This window comes from Petaurus breviceps, unplaced genomic scaffold (genome assembly GCF_028583685.1).
Source record: "Petaurus breviceps papuanus isolate PSGF00001 unplaced genomic scaffold, PetGlider_PUasm1.0 64, whole genome shotgun sequence".
In the NCBI taxonomy this organism is placed as follows: Eukaryota; Metazoa; Chordata; class Mammalia; order Diprotodontia; family Petauridae; genus Petaurus; species Petaurus breviceps.
The window spans coordinates 5775519-5797057 of record NW_027186428.1 but is presented as its reverse complement, the minus strand read 5'-3'; the positions used below and the strand labels follow the sequence as shown (position 1 = coordinate 5797057).

General features: G+C 40.8%; 1 protein-coding gene across 1 annotated transcript; it reads right to left on the bottom strand.

Moving 5' to 3' along the window:
• Positions 1-1935: 1935 nt before the first annotated feature.
• SIVA1 (SIVA1 apoptosis inducing factor) lies at positions 1936-13219 on the bottom strand. The gene is made up of 4 exons (XM_069103829.1): positions 12977-13219; positions 3886-4089; positions 3018-3174; positions 1936-2185 (listed from the first exon to the last, which is right to left on the bottom strand). The coding sequence occupies exons 1-4, from the start codon at positions 13092-13094 to the stop codon at positions 2128-2130; spliced, it is 537 nt and encodes a 178-aa protein (XP_068959930.1). The 5' UTR covers positions 13095-13219; the 3' UTR covers positions 1936-2127.
• Positions 13220-21539: the final 8320 nt, after the last annotated feature.

The window sequence follows — 21539 nt, the reverse complement described above, 5'->3', positions numbered from 1 at the left end:
ATGGTAATGGGAATTTGAAGATCTTCCCTGCTCCTTAATCAGCCTAAGGGAATTTGAAGACCTTCACTGCTTTGGAGATATACCCTGCTGTTTAACAGACTGAATATAATCACATGGAGCCTGTGGTAGGAGTTTGCTTAAGGGTGGAACAAAGCCTACAGGAAACTGGGAGTCAGAGCAGCTAGACACAGTTGGGAGGAGGATGCTTCCAAGGGAAACAGACTTGTGAGTAAATATTGGTCTTGTATTGGTTTGTGGGAAGGCTAAAGGATAGTGTGGCTCTCTGATACATTGTGGTATATTAACTCCTATGTTGCTATGATGGATTTGGTTTTCTGGTGTCTGCATAAATGTTTTGCTTCTGTCTTCTAATATGGAGAGAGTCTGTTATATTTTGTGATTGAGCACTGCACAGGTATATTTATCATGACTGTTGGTACTGTGAATATTGCATTGGCAATACAAAGACACCCTACCCTTTTGCATAAGTGGGAGCTTCACTAGTGTTTGCATTATATGTGTTTTCTGATGTTTTTAATATACTGATCATTTTTGCTGATTTTTTTTTGTCTTTAAAAAAATTATTACATGGAATGGCTCTCTGGGAGGGGAAAAGAAGGGACACTGGGGAAAATTTGGTGACATAAAAAAGTATATCACTAAAAATTTGTATACTTTTTTATACTTATTTTTAAAAAGGGAAATACCAGAGGTCAGGGAGACTATCCAGGAGACTGCTAGGGAATCCAGGTATGACATAATGGTTATAAGGTATCTTCAGAGTCATCTACCTAAAATGTTACATTATGATGTAGTTCAACATTTTATTGTTAAATTTTTTGTTTGCTTTTTTTTGGAGGGCAATTGGGGTTAAGTGACTTGCCCAAGGTCACAAGGCTAGTGTTAAGTTTCTTCTGGATTTGAACTCAGTTCCTCCTGACTCCAGGGCTGGTGCTCTATTCACTGTACCACCTAGCTGCCCTGTAGTTCAACATTTAAAGCAGGGGAAAATATCCTAATGCATCTGAGAGCTAACATTTCCCTCAGTTTGCTGCTACATGGATTCGCAGCATCTCCATTCTGGTGCAGACCTTCATCACCTCATGCATAGACAATATTGTAATAGCCTGCTGGCTCATCCCTATCTCTCCTCTAGCCCTTCTTCCATTCAGCTATCAAAATGATCTTCCTAAAGAACGTCTGACCATAGCACTTCTCACCGTGCTACTTAATAAACTCCAGTGCTGCCATTGTTACTTGCAGGATCACATATAAAATCCTGTTTGGCTTTTAAAACTATTGATAATCTGGCCCCTTCTCACCTTTCTGGTCTTCTTACATCTTAGTCCCCTCCAACAATTCTACAATTCATTTACACTGGTCTCTTTGATGTTCCTGCCCTTTCACTGGCCAGCCCTTATGCTTGGAAGCCTCTCCCTCCTTACCTCCACTTCCCTGGCTTCCCTCAAGCCAAAATGCTACCTTCTACAGGAAGCTTTCTCAGTACCCTTTAATTCCAGTGTCTTTACTCTAAGATTGCCTTCAATTTATCCTGTCTCTATCGTGTCTGTATGTAGTTGTTTGCATGCTGTCTTCCCCATTAGACTGTGAGTGCCTTGAAGCATTTCACTGTATCCCCAGGGCTTAGCTTCAGTTCCTGGCACATAGTAGGCACTTAATAAATGCTTGACGACTTGCTCTTGGACAGGAAAGTAAAAATTAGCATCCTAGAAGGAACCCATAAATATGATCACTTTTAAATAAACTATTTAAATGATTCAGGTTTAAAAAATCTTACATTTTAGACATTACAGAATAACAAACTTTCAATGAATTACTTCACAGGCCCAGGATGTTCTTACCAATATCCTGCATAACAATGACCTTTGAAGGATTTCATACCTTTCACAGAAGTAATAAAAAGGTACCCAGTCATCCAAATATAAAAAGATTTTATTCAGTTCTGTTACTTATTCTATTTAGAGTACAAAATATAAAACATACAAGCCATAAAACCCTAGAAATCCTGTAGTTCTTCCATCTACACACTAGTGTTAGTTGTGTAGATGGAGATGGCCAAGGCGTGCAGCCTCCCAGACAGAAGAGGCGGTCCTTTTCAGATGAATGTCAGGCTTCAAACATGGAGCAGGCACTGCAGAGTGCACTCTCACCCAAGTCACTGTAACTGGGTGGAACACCATGTAGAAAGAGAAGACAAGAAAATCCATGAGATAAGCCAGGAGGAGAAACTGATACAGTAGAAACAGACCAGGTCTGCAGTTCAGGCAACCTGGATTCTAGTCTTGTGATTTGCAACTAAACTGCTGTGACATCTTGGGCAAGTCATGTCCCCTTTCTAGGGAATACTGTTCTCATTTGTAAAATAAAGAGCCTGGACTAGGCCTGGGGTTCTTTACCCCAAAGGAGTCTAGACATTGATTTCAGGGGATCTATGGACTTGGATGGGGGAATTGCTTTCATTAGTAATCCGATGTATTTTATTTTATGCGTTTAAATACATTCTTCTGAGAAGGAATCTATAGACCTCACAATCTATAGCCACCGGGGTCTAGGATGCAAAAAAAGCTAAGAACCCTTGAATTAGATGATCTCGAAGGTCCCTTCTAGCACTGACATTCTGTGATCTTGTAAAAGTTAATATTTTAAAACTGGCATGAGATTTGAAGTCAGAGGACTTGGGTATGAATTCAGTTCTTTACTTCCTATTGTGTAGCCTCTGGCAAGTCACTCTACATCTCTGGTCCTCTCTCCTCTGTAAGGGGTGGGGGTCAGACTGGATGACTTCTAAGGTCTCCTCTAGCTTTAATTCTGGGACTATGAACTTAGCAACTGCTGGAAAGGGCAACCTGGGAGAAAGGGGAGAGTGTCTGGTTTGCTGACAATGCTTCCCACCCCAGTTAATACAAAAACATTCCCTGAGAGCACCCATAGCCCACCATAATGGTTCCATGACACCTCCAGGTTTCTTCTCCAACATGACCTTTTGGGTCACTTACTTAACAACAGCACACAGCGAGCAGACCATGGTGTTGCAGCCATAGCAGATTTTGATGCAGCTCTGACACAGGCAGCGGTCACACTGGCTACAGGCCTCTTTCCCGTGGACAGTCCTTACACAGGAAGAACAGGCTTTGGACATTTCCTCTGGTGAATCTGTTTAGGAAATCAAGTGCCTGTGGTTCACTGATTTGGCCAGAAAGAAGAGCAGGAGCCTTTTGCCATTGCCAAAGTGACCCCACTACCAGGTCTCCACTTGCCTTCCTCTACCTCTTTAGGTAACTAGGCACCCAGAGAATAAAAGGTAGTTTTTTCAATTCATATTAAAGTTGTGTACTTTGCCTTGGTGGGACTTCTTTTGCTCTCAGTTACTAGGTTTATGCTGGAACTCATAGTTCCATGAAGCTCTGAGTTCCCTACTATTCCACATCAATTTTTTCAATTCTCAACATTTCTCCTTTGTTATTAGATGAGAGAATGCCTCAAATATGGACTGAGGTGTTAATAGAATAAACTGTGTTCATCAGGGATGTTTTAAGAGTTTGACTGGCTGGAGAAAGACTCAGATCTAATTTTTCACTTCCATTATCAGTTAAAAAGTTGTTTAACCTAGTTTCAAAACTATACTTGTAACTGGAGTCAAAGCTTTTTGTCTCCCTGAAAGAACAAGACAACTCTCTCATATTGGCCCAATTTATAAAACAAAGCCATCTTTTTTTTTTTAACTGAAACCAAAAAAATCTTCATGAAGCTTAAGTACCTGTGGTTAATGTCATGAATTTCACGAAGAGAAGGTTCTCTGGCTAAGGATCTATGCTATAACGTGAACCGAGGGAACTTCTGCCCTCAGTTGCTTAGTTTAGGTACCTGTATCATCTGTGGCCTGTGCACACCTCCGGAGCAGTTTCCCATCCTGACCAATCAGCATCTGTCCTCTCAGAGTACACATTGCCCCCGGGGCTTCATGACTGTGCTTTGCTGATGGTGGAAGGTGGTCCATGGCACAGCTGTCATCCCACATGTGGTTCATGTAGGCTTGGGCTCCCCGGAACAAGAGCTGCTTGGTCTTCTCTGGAAAAGCAGTGGGAGGAATAGTGTGTTAAAAGAAGAAAAAAAGATAAGGAAGACAAAAATGAAACAAGTTCCTGGCCTCAAGAAATTTATTGGGGAGATAAGTAAATAAAAGGTCATTTGAGGAAGGAAAGAGCTCTTCACATCTGGGGGATTTATAAAGGCACTTGAATGGGGCTTGAAGTCTATCTTGGGTAGTAAAGAAAATAGGAATCCTGGGTGGCTAGGTGGCACAGTGAATACAGAACCAGCCCTGGAGTCAGGAGGACCCGAATTCAAATCTGGCCTCAGACACTTGACACACTTACTAGTCATGTGACTTTGGGTAAGTCACTTAACCCCAATTGCCCTCCAAAAAGTAAAAGAAAAGAAAAAGAAAAGAAAATAGGAATCCAAACCCAACAATAGAAGTGGAGAGGGGAATCTTGTGACATCCCAATGACACTCACTTTCTCTCTTCCTCCCCAAACTAACTTCACTATTTTTGGAAGGCAGAAAGACACAAACATTTACAGACCCTGTCATCAGGGAACATGGTTACAGAAGGCAGAAGTTAAAGCTTGAGAACTACTTCTCAAGCCTTATCAATCCACAATTTATCAAGCACCTGCTTGGTGCTAGGTCCTGGGTTTAGAAGACAAGAAGGAAACAGTCCCTGTTCCTCAAGAAGGTTTATATCTATTGGGCACAACTACAAGACATGACATGTATAAGAATATGCAAAAATAAATAAAGAAATACAAGATAACCTGGAAGGGGCACTAACATTTGGGGAAATTGTGAAAGACCTCAGGGAAAAGATGACAATTGAGCTGGGCTCTGAAGTAAACCAGAAGTACCGTGTTTCCCCGATAATAAGACCTATCCCGAAAATAAGCCCTCCCCTTACTGTGTAAGATTCCTCTAAAATAAGCCCTTCCCCGAAAATAAGCCCTATTGAGATTGCTACTGTAGTGAAGGTGATCCCCTGCGCTACACCCTACATTACGGTACCCTCTGTATGCACCGTTCTCCACCCCCACCCCGTGAAACGCACGCCGCGCTCCGAGCTGCATCCAATCAGAGCTGCAGCAGTGAGCACGTCATCCTGTTCTTTCCCAGTGATTTGCTTGCTGGCGCCATTGAGAGCAGTGCCTCGGAGGAGAGCTGAGGCAGGACAACATAAGCCCTCCCCTGAAAATAAGCCCTCTGGTGTTTTTCTTTCCAAAAAAATAATAAGACAGTGTCTTATTATCGGGGAAACACGGTAGTTGAAGGTATAGAAGAAATGAATTCCATGTCTGGGAAACAGTATCAAAAACGATTCATTCCACAAATCCCTATTATGTGTCTTCTGTCTCTCCCCATCACATGCCTAGCAAAGCTATCTAAGTAGATGAACTCCTCGAAGCAAGCCTACATAAAGAACTTCACAAGAATGGAGAAGCTAAGAGAAGTCTAACCACTCTAATTTATGTAGAAAAAAAACCATGATTAATGGGTCATAGGAACATCAGCCAGTGAAGCTAGGAAAGGAAAGACAGAAAGGCAAGGTCTTAGAAGTCAAGGGAGAAGGGAATTTCTATTCACAAAGTTTTTACAAACAGCAGTTCACAACTGACCTCTCCTTACAGCACTGAGAACCTGAAACAGATAATTTAGCACCCACATGTAAACACTTGTGTATTTCCTGTGCATTAATCTTAACTTCCCAACAAAAGTATCTGATTCCCACAACAGCTATGGGCATATAGGAAGCACCCAATATTTTATAATCTGATTTCAGTTCAAGAGCAGCAGATGATCAACAAGATCATCACAGGGATGTAACTGAGAATGTGGCTAAATATGTAAGCTGACAATCTAAAATACAAATGATATATGTACAGAATACCTCTCATGGTTGTACCGGGTGGCTGGTAAAGGGCAAGCACATAAGAGGGTGAACTGGGTAAAGCCTCTTGTAGAAGGCGACATCTGAGATGACACGCGAAGGAACACGGGGATTCCAAAAGCAGAGGCTGAGGAGGGGGAGCGTTGTGGGCATGAGGGACAGACAGCCTGTGAAATCCGAGATGGAATGCCATGTAAGGAACACTGCAACTACATGAATCTAGTTGGAACATGGAGGGTGGGGAAGGAGAGTAATGTGAAATCAGTCTAGAAAGAGTGACTGGGGCTAGAATGAGAAAGACTTTAAATGTCAAACAGTGGAGTTGTGTATCTTATTCCAAAAGAAAAAAGGAGCTTTGAAGCTTTTTGAGCATAGAAGCAACATGCTCAGAGCTATGCTACAGGACAGTGGTATCAAAGTCGAACAGAACTGGGGACACTAAACCATACATAAGAACCCCTGCATGCCACATATTATCTGTTTTACTGTATTTTGCTTTTTTTGTTAAACATTTCCCAATTACATTAGAATGTGGGTCAGGCCAAACTCAGGAGTGTTCCGGGCTGTCATTGCATGTTTTGACACCTCTGTTTTAGGATATTAATTTGGCAGTTGTGTGGAGGATGCTTCGGAGATCAGATACTGAAGGCTGGGAGATCAATTAGATGGCTATTGTAATAGTCCAGGTGAGGGGTAGTGAGGGCCTTAACTAGGGTATAAGTGGAGAGAAAGGGTCATGAGACAGTGATGGCATGAAAGTAAATCAGTAAGACTTAGCCAACTAACTAGATACTGGGAAGAAGAGAAGGGAGAGATGATGAGCTGAAGGAGTTAACTTTTTTTTGTCCCATGTGCCCTTTTTGGCAATCTAGTGTAATGGTAATAGGAATATGAAGATCTTCACTGCCCCTTAATAAGTCTAAGTTGAACCTGAGGACTTTTCCTGATTTGAAAATATACTCTGCCCCCTAATACGCTGAATGTGGTCACATGGAACCTATGGCAGGAGGCTTGTTTTTCAGGAATGCCCACACCTTGTTACTTTGTGATTGGGCAGTGGGTCAAGAGGGTTGTTACATTCTCTGAGCCAGGAGAAGGCTATATATATCCTGATGTGAGATTTTGTTTTGGTGTTCACTTTGGGAAGAGTTGTGTGATTTGACCAGATAAGACTCTGGGCAGCCATTGAGGCCCCTGGCTTTGAAAACCCAGACAGTGGTGCTTCTCTCTCAGGTGACTAACTACATACAGATGTAAAGGTCAGACAGCTAGAAGCTCTGTCTGTTGAATTGTGTTATTTTCTCTTGTAACTTCTGTTTGTAGTCTCTGAAGTTCAGGGTGCTGACTTTTTCCCCTGAACTAGGTAAATGATATATGTTTGATTAAAGTAAGACTGTTAACCCTTTTTGAGCTGCTTTCCTTTAGAAAAGCAGATCAAACAACCTGTGCTAGCAGCCATCCTGGGTATGCTACAGTACTTGCTGCTATATCTGGTGAGGCCCACAGGCCCCATCTTAGAATGTTTCTAAATGAATAAGATAAAATACACAGGAATACAAAAGAAAGTAATTATACTGAAAAAGTTACCTATCTATACATACATAGATACAGATATATGTACATACATATAATACACATATATAAATATACACACACATATATGTTCATAAATTCCAGGTTAAGAACCCCTGTCTTGGGTTACAAACTTGAATTGTAAATCAGTTGAAAGCATTTATTAAGCACCTACTAAGTGCCAGACTGTGCACTGGGGATACAAAGAAAGATTAAAAAAAGAAACCAGGGGAATGATTCCCCTAAGCTATGAGACATCTTTGCTAATATTAGGGGACTTCTGCAGAAGGTGGCTTTTGAGCTCAGCCTGGAAGGGCACCACTGATTCTAAGGGGTGAAGGAGAAGAGAGAGCACTCCAGACAAGGGGAACAGCCTGGGCAAAGGCACAGGGATGGGACATACACCCAGCTCTTTTCTGGACTTCATCATGGCCCAGGAACCTCTTCATCCTCCAAGATGGCCTAAAGTGTTAGGCCTGGAACTTAATACCTTGTTAGTTCCTTCTGCCTCTGGGCCCCCTCCTTCCCTCTAACTAGAGGGTGGAAAGCTGAGGGCTCCCTCCCAGAACTTCCATTTAGGGAGTCCTATCTTCATTTCCTACCAGGCTCTACTCCTCTGGATTTCTCCATTGTGCCTATATCTGGTTACCTATGCCCCCACTGCCTTTAACTTGCCTTCGACTATTAGAAGAAGGCTGAAAAGGAAGGAAGTGGTTAAGTTGTAAGAATTTGAAATACCAAAGGACTCTGTATTTAATCCTGGAGGGAGCAGGGAATCACTAGAGTTTAATTAATAGGAAAAGAGGATTTGGGGGTATGTGTAGAGAGTGGGACAGGGTGGAAACAGTTATATGGTCAGACCTATGCTTTCAGAAGATTACTTTGGCTGCTCAGGGAGACCATTTGAAGGCTATTGTAATAGTCCAGGGGAGAGGGTGGTGTGGCCATGAACCAGGGTGGCAGCTATGTGAGTGAAGAGAAGTGGATATACACTAGAGATGTTGTCAAAGCAGAAACAAAAAGATTTAGCAATAGAATGAATGAATGACAGTGAAGAACTGAGGATGACATAGGTTTCTAGGAAGATGGGAGCAACCTCAGCAGTTACTAGGGGAGTTTAGAAGGTAGAAGGGTTGGGGGATGCTGGGGAGGGGAGATGGAGGATGAGTTCTAGTTATATTAATCTTAAGATGCCTACAGTATACAGGTGGGGTCCCTGTAGCCTGCTGGTGAGGAAATAATGCAAACCTAGAGTCTAGGAGAGAGATAATGGCTGGGTATTTAGAACTAGGAGTCAGTGGCATAAAAATCACAATTGATTCCATGTGAGCTGAAGACAGCACCAAGGGAATATACAGAAAAAAGAGGTAACATTCATGTAAGGGGGGGCATGGATGTGGATGATGATATGATCTAGGGATGGCAGAGATCAGAGGTTCACTGTCTGGGGCAGTAAATGCCTGGCAACTGGATCCCCAGGGACCCGGCTAACCTCCTAAGTGGTGCCAGCTGGCCTGTGCTCAGTATCACAAGGGATGAGGCTCATCCAGAAACCACCCTGAAAATAACGCTAGTATTTGACGCTGAGCCTAGTGGGCAGGAGGCAGAGGTGGCCCTTGTACACTCTGCCCTCAATCAAGTTGTCCAAGTATAATCAACACAACAAACATTTATCACATGATTATGTTAAGTGTAGAGAGCTCTGTCATAGGTACTTGGAAGGATACTCAGTTCATACCCAGTTCATTCCCAGTTCTGCCCTCTTAGCAATTATCTGGTCCAATCATCAACCCCCTTCCCCTTCAGAGATGAGGAAATAGCCCCAGAAGGGAGAAGGAACCTGTGCGAGGTCAAATAGCCAGAATCCCAATTCTGTTCAGACCCCAAAAGTCCCTGATACATTCTAATCAACAGTCTGATGAACAGGCAGCTAGCTACCCCTTCTATTTGTATCATCCAGTCTCTTCCAGCAGAATGCCCCCACAACCAAGCCCTATCCACTTCTCAATCTCTCCCTATCTAGTAGTTTCCTACAAACAAAGCCTCTCCCAGCTTTAAAAAAGTCACCTGATTAGCCCTCAAACGATCATATTCTCTCTTCTCCCTCTCACAGCCAAACTGCTAGAAAAAGTTGTTTATAGTCACTTCTCTATCTCCTTCCCTCTCCTTTACTTTTCAACTCTTAGCAATCTGATTTCTGATCTCATCGCTTCAATGAAGTTCCTTCCCAAAACACCAATGATCTCTTAAGCACCGCCCCCCCCCCCCAAACTGTCTTTCTTCAGTCTCTTTCCTTCTTGTGACACCACTGACTGACCATTCTCTCCTCCTCTTCTTGCTTAATGATCCTGATGAGGTGGTGGGACATGGATCCCACAAAGTCCTAAGGCCATATCTCTGAAAGTAACCCACACTCCCTCCCCCTTGTTGCAGGCCTGACTCTGTAATTCCCTTATCAGGACACAGACAGGGATACTGACCCGATGACTCTTTCTGGCAACAGATCCCTAAAGTCCATGCCTTTGGCAGCTGAACAAAAAATTGTCTTTTCTGCCTCAATGTCTACCACTTTCCTATCCATAGCTCCCCAAAATACCTAGATCCTTCGATTACCTAATTAGTAGCTCTGGCACTCCATTCCTATGTCCCTTTTCTATATAAGTTCTAGATTCACCCCCATTAGGGTGCAAGTTCCCCAAAGGGGCTTGCCGGTTTCTACTGGCGTTACAATAAAACTGTCTCTTGACTGAAAGACAGCTTCAGTGTGTGAATTTATTCCAGGTGACTCTGCCTTGGCATTCTCAGAGTCCCAGCACCCCTAACCTCTACCCCAAAACCTCTTCAATCTTACCTCTCATTTTCTTTTATTAGATCATCTAGCTCTTATCCCCTAACTATGGTTATATACCCCAATGCTCTGTCTTAGGTCCTCTTCTCTTCTCTCTGATCTCATTAGCTCCTGTTATCACCCCCAAGCAGATGACTTCCAACACCTATTTGTCCAGCCCGTCTCTCTCCTGAGCTCCAGTTCTGTAACACCAACTGCCCAGTGGACATTTCCCATTGAATGTCACAGACACCTGGAACCTAATACATCTAAAATATACCTGATTAACTTCCCCCCTCCCCAGCCTGTATCCTGATTTCCTTATTTCTGTTAAGGTAGCACATTCTTCTAGTCACCCAAGCTTACAAATTCAAAATGGTACTCAACTCCTCACTCTCTTTCATCCTCTATATTCATATTCAATCAGTACCTGGTCAATTCTTCCCCTGCAACACCTCTCAATCTAACCCTTTCTCTTCACTCTGGTCACCAGTTAAAGCCTTCATCATGGCTTACATGGACCATTACAGTAGACTAAGTGGGCTTCCTCTCTCAAATCTCCCCTTCTTCCAGTCAATTTTCCACACTGATATCCCTAAGGGTAGAGTGACAGATCCGGAGTCAGAAGAACCTACGATCAAATCTGGTCTCAGACCCTTACTAGCTGTGTGACCCTGGGCAAAGTCACTTAACCCTGTTTGCCTCAGTTTTCTCATTTGTAAAATGAGCTGGAGAAGGAAACGGCAAACCACTCCTGTATCTTTGCCAAGAAAGTCCTAAAATGGGGTCAGGAAAAGAGTTGGATGTGATTGAAAAGGATTAAACAACAAACAACAACAAAAGCTTAAGTCTGAGTATATCACTCCTCTGCTTAAGTTGAGCGGCTCTCTACTGCCTCTAGGAAAAAAACCAAGCATATCTGTTTAAACTTAAAGCTCTTCACAGACTGGCTCTAGACTACCTTTCCAGATTTATAAACTGAATCCTCAATGTACTCTGCTCTCCAATTCATAGAAGTCTTAGTTTCCTTCTAAGCTTAGCTCAAATGATGTCTTCAAACTTCCAGTACCACTGCTTCTCCCATCTTACCTTTACTTTTTTTTGCTTTTTTGGAGGGCAATTGAGATTAAGTGACTTACCCAAGGTCACACAGTTTTTTGTATTTAGTGTTCTGAGGTCAGATTTGAACTCAGGTCCTCCTGACTCCAGGGCGGGTGTTCTATTCACTGCACCACCTAGCCGCCCCATTACCTTTACTTTCTTGATACAGGATATCTCAAAGGTCCTTTAAGCTTAGTTTAAAACAGCACTAAAGGGGTGGCTGGGTGGTACAGTGAATAGAGCACCAGCCCTGGAGTCAGGAAGACCCGAGTTCAAATCCAGCCTCAGACGCTTGACACACTTACCCTGGGCAAGTCACTTAACCCCAATTGCGACCTCCCCCACCCCAAAGCAAAAAAAACAGAAAACAAAACAAAACAAAAAAACCCAGCACTAAAGACTTTTGGGACACTTTGTAGTTTGCAATTATTTACACGTGTTTTGAGTTTTCCCATCAGAACATAAGCACCCAAGGGTGAGGCCAATTTCATTTTTGTCTTTGTAGTCCTACTGCTTAACACAGTGCCTGGCATAGAGTAGGCATTTAATAAATGTAGACTGACCAACTGATCCCTGGCTATTGTTTTGCACAGGATGACTTCCACATATGGAATGCATTTCATCTGCACCTCAGCCTTAGTATCCCTACTTCTTTTCAAAACATACCTCAGATACCACTTTCAATGACAGGACTCTCCATATTTCCCCTCCTCCCCAAACTCCCCCATACTCATAGAAATTACTTTGTATTCATTTATCTGCATACACCTTGCCTTTCTACAGTGGAATCTAAGTTCCTTGAGGGAAAAGACTTTCTTTTTTTGGCTTTATATCACCTAGCATAGCGCCTGGCACATGGTATCCGAGTAACTGCTAAGCCCTCTCCTGATCAGGGCCCGTTCTTTGCATGTGTTCTCCCCCCATTACATTGTGAACTCCTTGGGAGCACGAATTGTTTTTGGTTTAGTTTTTTTTGCAGGGAGGAGGGTTTTCTTTGTGTCCTTGGCACTTAACACTGTGTTCCTAATCCTAAAAAAAAGTTTATTACCCGACTACTGGAGGACACACAAAGATTAGATAAGTCAGAGGCCCTTGCTCTCAGGGAATTCACAATTCAACAGAAACAACTGTAGTTTGCAACAGAACTGGGGCAGTGGCATGCTAGAGTTACAATGTGTTAATGGAGGTCCCTTAGAAAGGTCATTTGGTTATGGCATCTTTGCCTACCCCAGGCTTCTCTTCTAGTAGGTGCCCTCCTCCCCGATACAGCCCCTTCTAGACCCAGTCCTCTCTTCTCTCCTCTAGCTCCCCTCCTCCTGGTCCTTCTCCTCTCCTCTCGCGCCCCTCCTCCGGGGCCCCCTCCCCTTCTCTCACGCCCCTCCTCTAGCTCCCCTCCTCCTGGTCCTTCTCCTCTCCTCTCGCGCCCCTCCTCCGGGGCCCCCTCCCCTTCTCACGCGCCCCTCCCCCTGGGGGCACTCCTCCACTGCCCCCTCGCCCCGCCTCGCGGCCCTCACCAAAGATCTCCCGCGTATAACGCTCTCCGAAGACGCCTCGGCTCAGCTCCTTCGGACCGACCCTGACCTTGAGTTGCAGCGGGGTCGCATCCCCAAAGGGGCAGCATCGCTTCGGCATTGCCCCCGCTGCCACCGGCCCCTTAGCGCGGGGTTTGTCTTCCCTTTTCCCCGCCCGGGGCCGGTCCGGTACAGGCGCGCGTCCCCAGGAAAAAAAATTTCTGATCCCATGACGTCACCGAGAGGCTAGCCAATCAACAGTGACAAAGAAGGGAAGGAGGCGGGAGAAAGGAAAAAAAGACCCCGGGGGAGCGGGCGAGGAGGTGCAGCCAGGGGAGGGCGGGGCTCAGTCGGACCACGCCCTGAGGGGGAGGGCGGAAGCCTCCTTCGGACTGGGCTCGAGGGCCTTCCAGAATACGGGGGAATGACTCTTTCCTCGCCGTGGGGTGGGACTTAGTTCAGGGGCGGGAGAACGATCCGCAGGTGGGCGGGGATTCCGAGTATTTTTTCCTCCAGAGGCGGGACTTAAGTCGGGGCGCGGATGAACATTCCAGGAAGGTGAAGGCAGACACCTCTCTTTTTGGGGAGGGGCCTTAGTAGGGCAGCCGAGACAGCGCGCATGCGCATTCCTTCCCAGCTCTTCCGGAAAGACGCCACTGACTTTGCGGCGGAGAGACTAGTACATGCCTATAAGAAGGTGCTGCCTTCCAGGCATCTCAACTTGCTCTTAAAATTCCCTCCTTGATGACCGACTACTTTGGTGTTTGGGGAGTGGAGGGGAATTGAGTTTATAGCTTAGATCAGTTCCTATATGGCATAAATCCCACCAAATTCCAAGTCCATCCCCTTCTTCCGCCACCTTGAGTCTCAGCACCCCAATATCTGGCTTGGGAGAGAGACAGAGAGGAAACGGAGAGAAAGATGGGGAGCGGGAGCGAAAGAGAATTGATATTTAAAGACAGATTATTCCTACTTAGGCAATGGAAAGAGACTAGCGATCGCCCCCACCCACGTGCGTGGTACTTTAGGTAAAAATGCAAAATATTCTTCCGTAAATTGCCGATTGGGGGTGGGTTAGGGGTTATGTTACCCGGCTTGACCATCTCAGGCAGGTTATGTCACAGATGAGCCTCCTACGCTCAATACCGTATGGCTCCATCCACTTCCAGGATGAAAACACATCTTTTCTATTTGCAATATGCCTAGTTTGTGGTGCGTGAGTTATTCTAATACAGAACTTTTATTTTCTGCCAATACAGTTAGAAATTAGGGCTTCAGTTTGCCCATCCCAGTATTTTTCTCTCCACTCTCCTTTCTCCAACCCTGCAAGTGGTTTTATTTTTAGTTCCTTAGGGTTTAATTTAGCATACACTTTCTTCTCATGTGAAACCTATTTATAAATACCATGCCCCTGTGCCCAGAGTAAAAAAGAATGATTATTAGGGGCATGTGTGTGAAGGCTTAAAGACCACTTGTCCTATGAAGGCCTCACAGACTGTTCAGTAATAATAGTAGTTTGTATTTCTATGGCACTTTTGAGATTTACAAAGCATTTTCCTTTCAATACCACTATGAGGTAGATGGTACAAGTATGAACAACTCCCATTTCATAGATGAACCCCACTTTGTGTTTATCTTCGTTAGACTGATATGCAGTTGGATGGATAACTTATAGAGCTTGTCAGTCAGTATATGTGTCCCCAAAATCATAGTGCAGTTTTATTAGCACAAAATTTTTTAAAATTAAATTTAAAAGTGTTAGTAGTTTAAAACTGTACTCTTGGGACATCCCATAACCATCCATCTATCTGTCGTCTTGCTTTTGCAAAATTGGAAATTTCTTTTTAACAGCTCTACTTTTTTTCTGAAACTAAAATCCATCTTTTTAATAACAGTAGTCTTAGAAAAATTTTAAAAAGTAGTTTTCTGAAATCTCTAATAATGAGTCATGGAACACTACAGGTCTGAAAAACAAATGAGGGTCACCCAAAGGACAATAGAAAAAGAAGTGTGTGGTGGAAATCATGATGGAAAAGTTTTATTAAAGTCATCAAAAATGTATGACTGCAAATTAAGATGACCTGGCTAAGGGGAAAAAGTAGAAATAAGCAACATAGGGCCTGTGTGTTCCATTGGTACCTTTGAAATGTCAGGAATGCTTGAGAAAGGACCTCAAGCACATGAAAGAAATGGACAAAAGTCAAGATGGACAGGCATGAAAGAGTTGTCATCTCCTTTGTTGGAAAGAAGATTGATGAGCTCTCAGATCTCCTGGACTATATTTTAATAAGTCAAGGAAATTAAGATTCAAAGAAGTTCAAAAGTGTGCCCAGTATTACTAGTAAGAATTAGTCAGAACTTGAACTCAGGTATTCTGACTCCAAGTTCTTCACTAGCTGTACCAGACCATGTTACTGTTCCAAAGACTGCTTAAGAATCATCATCATCATCATCATCATCATCATCATCACCATCATTTTAGTTGTAGTCAACATTGATTTTATTGGGAAAATATCTCTGGAGGGTAGTATCTAAGCTTTTAAGTTATATAATGTTGCATATAATGTTTCCTGAAACTAAGGAGCTAAGTGTTTTCCTCTTTTATGTTCTATCTCCTCTCAATTAGAATATAGCTCCTTAAGAACAGGGTCTATTTCACTTTGCTATTTGTGTTTTAGCACAGTGCTTGACACATTGCAAATGCTTAATAAATTTTTCTCATCAAACAATTCTCTCCCCATTCCATCTCTTCCCCACCAGTAACTTGGACTCTGCACCTGGGTCCTTTGGCTCTTATAGGTTAGTTTTTTTTTTTTGTCTTATCTTTCTGGGGCCCAGGTCCCTATGCCAGTCTGCTACACCTAGTGCTGTTTCAGCCTCCCACCTCTGTCTTCCCTCCAGCTTTCCATTTCCATTTTGTGAATTATCTTTCTCCATTAGAATTTAAGCTACATATGAGCAGAGATAACTTTGGGACTATAGGATTATAGAGTAAAGAGTAAAAATGTGGTCTAGATTTTTGGGCACTAGGGCAACAAATAGGCATTTATTTATTTGGTATCATTATCTCCTGGCCGCAGTTGGCATCTTTCCTATGGACTTTAAGAAATGTTCACTGAACGTTTCATGTTCTTGAAATTGCTACTTTGAAAAGATTGCGTGTCTAGATTTGTAGATCGATATTATACAGCAATAGGGAAATTGTTATGACAATTGCTCACATTTCTTTTTTATAATCATCATTACATTCATTTTTATAAATTTTTACAAATGAACTTTTTTTTACGTCAACATGGTTTCCCCTAGAACCTTTCCTTTATTCCTCACAGAGAGGCATCTTATAACAAATGGAATTTTTTAAAAAGAAAAAGAAACAATAAAAGCGTAACTAATTAATACAGAGAAGTTTGAAAATATGTGCGACACTTGTGTACCTCCCACCCCGGCAAAGCGGTAGAGATGGGTATATCCAGTATCTCTTCTTTGGAGTCATGCTTTTTTTTTTGGTAATTTTTGAAGCATTCACTTTTGGCGTTTTTTAGGTAGTTCTTTTTATTTACATTGTTGTAGTCATCGTGCATATTGTTTTCTTGGCTCAGCTTACTTTATATTTCACATTGATCTTTCCATGATTCTCTATATTCAACATATTCGTTTCTTATAGTACAATAATATTCCATCACTACCGTTTGTTTAGCCATTCCCTAATCAATGTGCATCTGCTTCGTTTCCAATCTTTGCTATCACAAAAAAGTGCTAATATAAATATTTTGGTACATATGAGGTCTTTTTCTTATCATTGGCCTTTTTGGGGCATAAACCTATTAATGGAATCTCTGGTTCAAAGGATATGGACATTTTGGTTACTTTATTGGCATATTTCCAAATTGCTTTCCAAAACAGTCTCACCATTTCATAGCTCCACCAACAATGAACTAGTTTGCCTATCTACCCACAGTCCTCCAACATTTATCATTCCTGTCTTATGTCATCTTTGCCAATTTTGAGGGTGTGAAGTAAAACCTCAAGGTTATTTTGATATACATTTCTCTTATTTAATGATGTGGACCATTCTTTCCTTTAATTGTTAATAGTTTGTGTTTTATCCTTTTGAGAATTCTTTGTTTATATCCTTTGACCATTTATCTATTGTGGGATAACTTTTGGTCTTATTTCTTAATTGGTTATCTACCTTGTATACCAAACCCTTATCAGATAAATCTGATACAAAGATTTTTTTCCCCATTTGATTACTTCTTTTCTCTTCATAAGTGCATTAATTTTGTCCATGCAGAAGCTTTTTAACTTCATATCACCCAAGTTAGTTCTTTTATCTTTTGTAATTGTCTCCATCCCTTGCTTGGTTAAGAATACATTTCCTGGGGCAGCTAGGTGGTGTAGTGAATAGAGGTGGGCCCTGGAGTCAGGAGGACCTGAGTTCAAATATGGCGTCAGACATGACACACTTACTAACTGTGTGACCTTGGGCAAGTCACTTAACCCCAATTGCCTTGTCTTCCCTCCTCCCAAAAAAAATATATTTCTTACCTATGTGAGAGGTATATGATCTGATTTTCTTCTAATTTTTTTTATTAGGATCTTTAATGTTAAGGTCATGTATGCGGTTAAAATATATTATAGAATATGATGTAATGTGCTAGTTTAAGTCTATTTTCTGCCAGACTGTTTTCCAGTTTCCTTAGTAATTTTTATCAAATGAGGAGTTCTTTACTATGTATTTTATGTTTTCTAGTTTATTGAACATTGGGTTACTGAGTTACAGAACCGTGTTTCTGATTCTCTTGTCTAGTCTAATTTATAATTTCTATTATTCTTTTAATTTCCAGCTTATCTATTCATCCTCTAGTTTTTAATATCTCCTTTTTTTTATACTTAATTCAAGTTTATTTGTGGACTTTCTAATTTTTAATTACATATTCAGTTTATTAATCCTCTGTTTTTCTATTTTGCTAATAAATGTATGTAGGTTTATGATTTCCCCTTGAGGACTGCTTTAGATTAATTCTAGAAATTTTATGTTGTTTCATAATTATAATTTTCTTTCAGACAACTATTACTTGTTTTTATGATTTGTTCTTTTAAACAGTCATTATCTAAGATTTCATTGTTAAGTCTCAATTTGGGTCTTTTGTTTCTGATTCCTGAACTGCTTTTTGTGTTATCATCTCTGAAGGATGTATTTATTGTTGCTGCCTTTTAAGTATTTCTTTGAAATATCTTTGTGTCCTAATACATGCTCAGTTTTTATAAAAGTTGCACATGGTGCTGAGAAATATGTATATTCTTTAGCAGTTCCAGTTAGAAGGTGCTATAAGTCTTTTAACTCTGTTTTCTCCATCAAATTGTTCTGTTCTATATTTTTCATTTTGCTTACCTTTCTGTTAGACTTACCTAAAATGAGAAAGGGCCATTGAAGTCTTCTGATATTATTGTGTTACTATGTTTTTCTTCTTGTAGTTCTGTTATTGTTTCTTTTATGAATTTAGATGCTAAGGCATTTGAAGCATATACATTTACTTTTTTTTTTTTTTTTTTGCTTTTTGGAGGGAGAGGGTAGGGCAATTGGGGTTAAGTGACTTGCCCAAAGTCACATGGCTAGTAAGTGTGTCAAGTGTCTGAGGCCGCATTTGAACTCAGGTCCTCCTGACTCCAGGGCCAGTGCTCTATTCACTGTACTACCTAGCCACCTCCTGAAACATATGTACATTTAATATTGATGTTGGGTTGTTGTCTATGGTTTCTTTCAGTACATTGTAGTTTTCTTTTTTGTCCCTTTTAATATTTTGATTATTTATTTTTTTTGTCTGATGGCATGATTGGTTTCTGTTTGACTTCCTTGGACATATGGCCAATAGTGCTATTGATAGACAACCAATATGGAGGGTCATTTTGCTCACGTAATTTCAAATTGACATCCATCATGGTTAGGCCAATTGAAAGCTCCACCATCAACTTATTAGTTTTACTTATTATTTATTTTATTTATTAGCAGTTTATTAGTGCCTCTCTATTTTCCCTCAGCCCCTCAAACATCAACTGTGTCTACTTTTGCTAATCTTCAAAAATTTGCGTGGTGTGAAGTGACACCCCAAAGTTGTCTAAATGTACACTTCTTTTATTAATAATGATTTGTTTTCATGTGGCCACTTATAGTTTGTGATTCTTCTTTCAAAACTTCCATATCCTTTGATCACTTAACTATTGGGGAATGCCTCTTAGTCTTTTATATTTGTGTCAGTTTCTATATGTCTTGATGTTGAGTTTTCATCAGTTATATTTGATGCAAACTTTTCCCCCACTATAGCTTGTCTTCTAATTCTTTATTAATTTTATTAATGTGAAAGCCTTTTCATTTTATGTAGTCAAAATAATCTATTTTATCTTTTATGATATCCTCTATCCCTTGTTTAGTTAAACAATGATTGATTCTTGAAAACTCATTTCTCCTTGAACCAAACAAGAGGCAAAATCCTGGCGTGGTCTTATTTAACATCACATTAGGAGTTTAAACTAATAACAGCTCACATTTATGTAGAGTGAATACTTTAAGGTTTGCAGAGCACTTTTCTTACAACAGGTGTATAGTACAAATATTATTAATACCATGAAAAAAAATTATCCTCTGAAAGTTTAAATGACTTACTCATGATCATCCATGGCTTATAAGCTTCAGTCAGAATTCAAACACAGGTATTCTGATTCAAAGCCCAATACTCTAGCCACCTTAACTAAACTGCAGCTTAATTATCATAAATCTTTTCCTTTGGCGTCGGAAATGATGGACATCCTAGATCACACAGTTCTCTGTTCTATAGCCAAGGAGATTGAGGCCTTTAAGGACAAAAGACTTGCCAAAGGTCTCACAGCTATACTGCGACATGACTGGGACTTAATGAGGGGACACTTACACAATAATAATGATTATGATGATGATGATGATAACTAGCATTAACTTAGTACTTTAAAGTTTGAAAAGTGCTTTATAAATATCTCATTTTATCCCAGGACAACTCTGAAAGATAGGTGATATTATTATCCCCATATTGCCCCTGAGAAGGGTAAGCAGAGGTTATAAGTGATTTGCCCATGGTCACACAGCTAATAAATGTTAGAGTTTGGATTTGAATTTAAGTCTTAATAATTATAGCTCTCTATCCACCCTACTACATGGTTACTACACTATGTTGATTCCAGTAATCTTTTTTTTGTAGTGATACATCCATTTAGGTTAGGAGAAGAAATATGGAGCAGTGGACAACCTTGGGTGATGTATATTGGATTTCTGGTTCTGCCATTAGCTAGCTCTGTGATATTGTGACATTTACCTACCCTGGTCCTCAGTTTTCTTTTATGCAAAATGGCACTACCATTTATATTACCTAATTCACTGGGTTGTTGGAAGGATAGCATGTTATAAACCTCAAAGTGCTCTAGAAATCTGAGCTATTATTAAAATTTCCATTCTTATAGCATATTTTGTTAGGTAAGACATTGATTGAGATTTGAAATAGCTTCTAAAGAGAAGTCATGAGGAAGTCAGTACAAAGAGAATAGTAATTAAAATCATTAGGGCTTCTCCCACACAGTCTTTGTGGGATGGTGAAAACCATTTGATGTCATTGGAAATCCATTTAGAGCTGAAGAAGACTTTGAATGTGGGGACTGAGGCCTGGAGGAGTTAAATGTCTCTCATACTGGTGGTGAGCAGTGAAACCAGGATTCAGACAAAGATACTCTGATTCCAAACCCAGTGTTCTTAATTTGTTTCCCCTTATCCTTTTTAAAAAAATTTATACTAATGGTATTTATTGAGTATTCAAAGAGTGTTCGGGCTGCCAGGGTCCTTAAAGATCACTAGTCCAATTTCCTCATTTTATAGAGGAGAAAACTGAAGTTCAGAGAGGAATAGACTTTCCCAAGGTCACATAGTTAACTAACAATAGATCTGAGAACTTGTGGCAAGATAGTTTCATTTTCCATTGTTTTATCTGAAATGTGTTTTTGTATGCTCCATGAAGGAAGAAGTTTGCCTTTTGACCCCCAGCGCTTGCACAGTATTTTTCACCATAGGCACTTAGCAAATGTTTGTTGATTTTTTGAATACTAGCTTGTTCTGTTTTTGTTGCCTGAGAAAATGAGCTGCTTATCTTTGTGAGTCAGAAAAGATCCTGATGAAAGTCTCAGAAAAGAATCTTCAACAGAAGAGTTAGGTTGGCAATGTATTTATGGCCTTTTGATGCTGAAATTTGATTAAAATAGTATTAAAACTTTGTATATAATGGCTTTTGTCTGTTGGCAGTTATTGCATATGTGTGTATGCATAGAAATATATGTATATTTCTCTCTAATATATATATATATATATGATTATTGCTAAGAAGAAGAAGAATTCACATTTTTATTATGCTTTAAGGTTTAAAAACACTTTCTTGCCACAATTCTGTGAGATAGGTAAGATCTATCTATCTATCTATCTATCTATCTATCTATCTATCTATCTATCTATCTATCTATCTATCTATCTATCTATCTATCTATCTATCTA